The sequence below is a fragment of the Myotis nattereri genome (genome assembly GCF_964212035.1).
Source record: "Myotis nattereri genome assembly, chromosome: 1".
NCBI lineage: Eukaryota > Metazoa > Chordata > Mammalia > Chiroptera > Vespertilionidae > Myotis > Myotis nattereri.
The window spans coordinates 79,341,222-79,345,363 of record NC_138075.1 but is presented as its reverse complement, the minus strand read 5'-3'; the positions used below and the strand labels follow the sequence as shown (position 1 = coordinate 79,345,363).

At 52.2% G+C, this 4,142-nt stretch overlaps 1 protein-coding gene across 1 annotated transcript; it reads left to right on the top strand.

Annotated features, from left to right (window-relative positions):
• Positions 1–379: 379 nt before the first annotated feature.
• On the top strand, positions 380–3,079 carry LOC308523247 (granzyme B-like; the record flags this gene model as incomplete). Its single annotated transcript, XM_081096997.1, has 5 exons — positions 380–463; positions 1,400–1,544; positions 2,018–2,147; positions 2,322–2,579; positions 2,918–3,079. Exons 1-5 carry the CDS (start codon positions 409–411, stop codon positions 3,077–3,079), a joined length of 750 nt encoding a protein of 249 aa, XP_080953123.1. The 5' UTR covers positions 380–408.
• Positions 3,080–4,142: the final 1,063 nt, after the last annotated feature.

The following is a 4,142-nucleotide window of genomic DNA, read 5'->3' as shown; positions in this document are numbered from 1 at the left end:
AGCCCTCACTATCATTACCTGATCACTGATGGCTTTGTCTCCTCCAGCAGAAGCAAGAAATCTCATCTCCAATACTGCTGACTCCCACAAAAAGGGGACCTCAATAAACAAACACCCGAACTGTCAAGAGAGAGCCAAGGAAAGGAGGGGTCCTTGTGTGTGTTATGAGATTTGGGTTCCTGGGGCTCGGGCACCTGCTACTGGTTGATGCAGCATCACGAACCGCCCTATCTATAGCCTGTGGTTCCTGTTTTCAGCTGGAATAGTCACCACTGAGTCAATGGCTGCCAGTGCTTATGTGGTTACTGAGAGGGCCGTGGGTGATAAAGGCCACAACACTAAAGAACCCTGGGCTCAGAGACCAGGAGGAAGCACCAGCAGCTCTGACCTGGGCAGCTTCCAGAGGAGATGCAGCCACTTCTGCTCCTGCTGGCCTTTCTTCTGGCTCCCAAGGCGCAGGCAGGTGAGTGACTGACCCCCACCAGAAGCCCAATGCCCTGCGGCACTCACACAGCCCTGCTCACATGCTACATTCAGGCACATCCTGGCCCTGGTCCATCCCCAGGCACTTTCTCAACTCTAGATCCCACCTCCCTCAAAGACCAGCAAGACTAATGCTGAATTAAAACTCAACAGGAATAGGAGGGCAGAGGGCTGCTCCTGAGGAGGGCCCACGGATGCTCTCCCCATCCCTTGCCATCTGGAAAGTGGGCTCTTTTTCAAAGACATTTGAAAGAAGGTTGGACACTAGAAATGAGAAATAATTCCACAGAAAATCACAACTTGGTGAAGGGACAGGCTTCCGTAATCGAAGCAAGGCCCACTAATGTTCTAACGCAATGTCTTAAAATCTATCCTCAATCTCCACCTCCTTCTCCAAGCTTTGTAAAGGAGCTGGGGATCCAGTTGATCCCAGAGTTGGTAGCATCCTGGTTCCCTGAGGCTGCTTTGATCTCAAATTCTCTCTGGTAATTTTTCAGTCCCAATGTTCTGAATAGTACAAACCAGCAATGGCTCTGAGTTTGGGGAAAAGAAGGGAGAGGACCAAGAAACATGGGAGGAAGGATTTTCCAGGCTCTACAGGCACTAATTTGCTTGTTCCAGATACAAATCCCCTTGCCCACACGCATAGTTGCAACAGGAATGAAGGGATTAGGACTGCTCTTCTCTTTGTCAGAGGGAGTATCTCAGTCTTGTGGGTCAGGTCAGGAATGTTGGGTAGCAAGCCAGGAATGTTGCCCCAGGAACCTGCAGGACGTCTTCTTGGTTATGGCTGATGACTAGAGATATCACTATCTACCATCCAAGTCCTCCCCGCCTGCCCCTGTCCTTCCCAGTCTTCCCCTCTCCAGCCTCTGGCTCCATGGGCACAGCAGGCAGAGTAGAATTTTTCTTGCAGTGAAAATCATCGGGGGTCATGAGGTCAAGCCTCACTCTCGTCCCTACATGGCATTTCTTCGGATCAGGATTTCAGACAGAAAAAGATGTGGGGGTTTCCTTGTGCGTGAGGACTTTGTGCTGACAGCAGCTCACTGCTGGGGAAGGTGAGGAGCACAGCCTGGGCCCCACCCTTCTGCAGGCACCCCACAGGGAACCCTCTTCTCAGGGGCTGCAGACCTAGGGGCACAGAGGAGCACTTCAGGGGACAGGTCAGCTTTGGGGAGAGAGGGACAGGTCAATGCAAGTGGCCTGTTGAAGACTGGAGGGACTGATCAAACGGGCTTAGGAAGGAGGCCAAGGTTGTGCCCTGAAGACCAGGGTACAAGTGTGAGAAATTCACAGTTTTGCTTAGAGAAAGGCAAGCTCAGGGTGTGACTGAGCACCCAAGATCTGCTCCAGGAAATGACACCTAGCCTGAGCTGCCACCAGCACAGGGCACAGGCATGCTCAGTGCCCAGCCCCAGCCCCTAGAATTCCTCCCCACTCCAATCCTGCACTGCCCCCAGCTGTCCTCTTTCCTTCCTGGCCCCTGGGCTGTATCTGCTGAGCCTCCATGTCCCTGGCTGTCTCTGTGCAGGTCCATCACAGTCATCCTGGGTGCCCACAACATCAGGAAGCATGAAAGGACCCAGCAGGTCATCCCGGTGAAAACAGCCATCCGCCACCCAAACTATCATCCCAAAGTCAATGACATCATGTTGCTGCAGGTAGGGCTCATTGCTCCACTGGCTCTTGCACACCTTAAGCCTGGGGTTTCTCATCTCCTGAGACCTCCTTCCTGTCGTTCCCCCCAGTGTGACCCCTTTCCTTGTCCCAGGGCTATGACTGTCCTGGAGTCCCTGGGCCCTTGCTCAATGAGAACTCCTGTCCTCTGCCTTCAGCTGCAGAGGAAGGCTACTCTGACTGCCGCCGTGAGCCTCCTCAGGCTGCCCAGGAGGGAAGAGCAGGTGAAGCCAGGGATGGTGTGCAGAGTGGCCGGCTGGGGGCGAATCGACCTGAACACCAGCACAGCCACACTGCATGAGGTAGAGCTGGAAATCCAACGAGATGAGCAGTGCATCTCTTGCTACAGACACCGTTACAACAGAACCACAGAGATTTGTGTGGGGGACCCAGAAACGAATCAGTCTACTTTTAAGGTGAGATCTCCAGCATCATCCATGCCCAGCCCTGGGCACACCCAAGCTTGTAGGCAACCTGGCGCAGTGGAAACTAGCCATATCCCTGTGTCCAATCTCCGGTCCTGTCTCTCCGGGGAGCGGAGAGGCTGTCCCACAGCCACTGGTGGGCAAAGGCTTCCTAGAGGTGGAGAAAGACCATCAGAGTCAAATGGAAAACCCCAGGCCTAGGGAGAAGACAAGGCCTGCCCTGACCCTGATCTCCCATGCAGCTCCTAACAGGGACCACACACCCCAGAGCAGCAAGGAGGGCAGGGCAGGGCAAGGCCCAGCTCAGTGTTTCCTCTCTCTGCCCACAGGGTGACTCTGGGGGCCCCCTCGTGTGTGACCACATGGCCCAGGGCATTGTCGCCTTTGGGAAAAAAAATGGGAAACCACCTCGTGTTGAAACTAAGATCTCCAGCTTTCTGCCCTGGATAAAAAGAACAATGAGACGTTTCCAACTGCAGAGACCAGAATGAGGCACCCCGGAACTGATCTATTCGTCTCCTCTGGGGCGCAGCCCAGAACTGCCCTGTGCAGAGGGGTTGACGGGAGGCTGCCAGTCACCTAATAAACTTGCATCTCTAGAGTGGAAGTCACTGATTCCTCCTGTGTTCACCAAAACATGTGTTAGTTACCTGCTGTGTGTGCGGCAACCATCTGTTCACATTTCCCATCTGTTAGCGCTTCCCCTTCATGGACTGCACCTTTCACCTCTAGAATAAAATTCATGCTGCCTTGCTTCCCAGCTCCTTCCCAATACTCCTCCCAGTGCCAGCTCCCTTGCTGGGCCTAATGTCAGCTCCATCAAGAAAAGGAAGACCTCTATTCCCAAAAAGTGACCCTCTTCTAGGGGACCCTCTTATCTCATCCACATTGCCCTCCTATGTCAAGCCACACTCACACCCTACCCCACGCAGCCCCAATGCCAATATGCAGCATAAAAGAAAGTACATCTAATACATGGGTAAAAACTCAAAGAGACAACTAAAGTGGGGAGACAAAGAATCAGCCCTCAAAATAAAGAAATGGAGGCATTTCCAGAAAAGAACCTAGATGAGATGAAGGCAAGCAAGTCATCAGCACAGTTATGTTATAAATATGCACAAGGAACTTGGTGAGAACTCTAAGAAATTTAATTGGAACTTCCAGGAATTTATTTCAAATTATAAGGAACTTAATGAAGCCTAACATCAGCAGGAAAAATGATATAGATATTATGAATAAGAACCAGGCAGAAATGAAGAATACTATATCTGACATCAAGAATATGCTGAAAGGGCCCAGCCGGTGTGGGTCAGTAGTTAAGTGTCAACCTCTGAACCAGGAGGTCTCTCACACAAGAATACAAAACACCTGGTCTCCTCCTCATCTTGAAAGTGAATGCAGGCCATGCCCAGGAGAAGAGCCAGGTGTGACTGATCTGAGATGTGGCTGGATGACTGCACAGAAGCTCCTGGCAGCCTTGGCTCCACTGCAGCCTAAGCTGCCCATGTCCAGCCCCACCTCCCCTGCTTCCCAGGCCCTCAGCTAATTAATTAG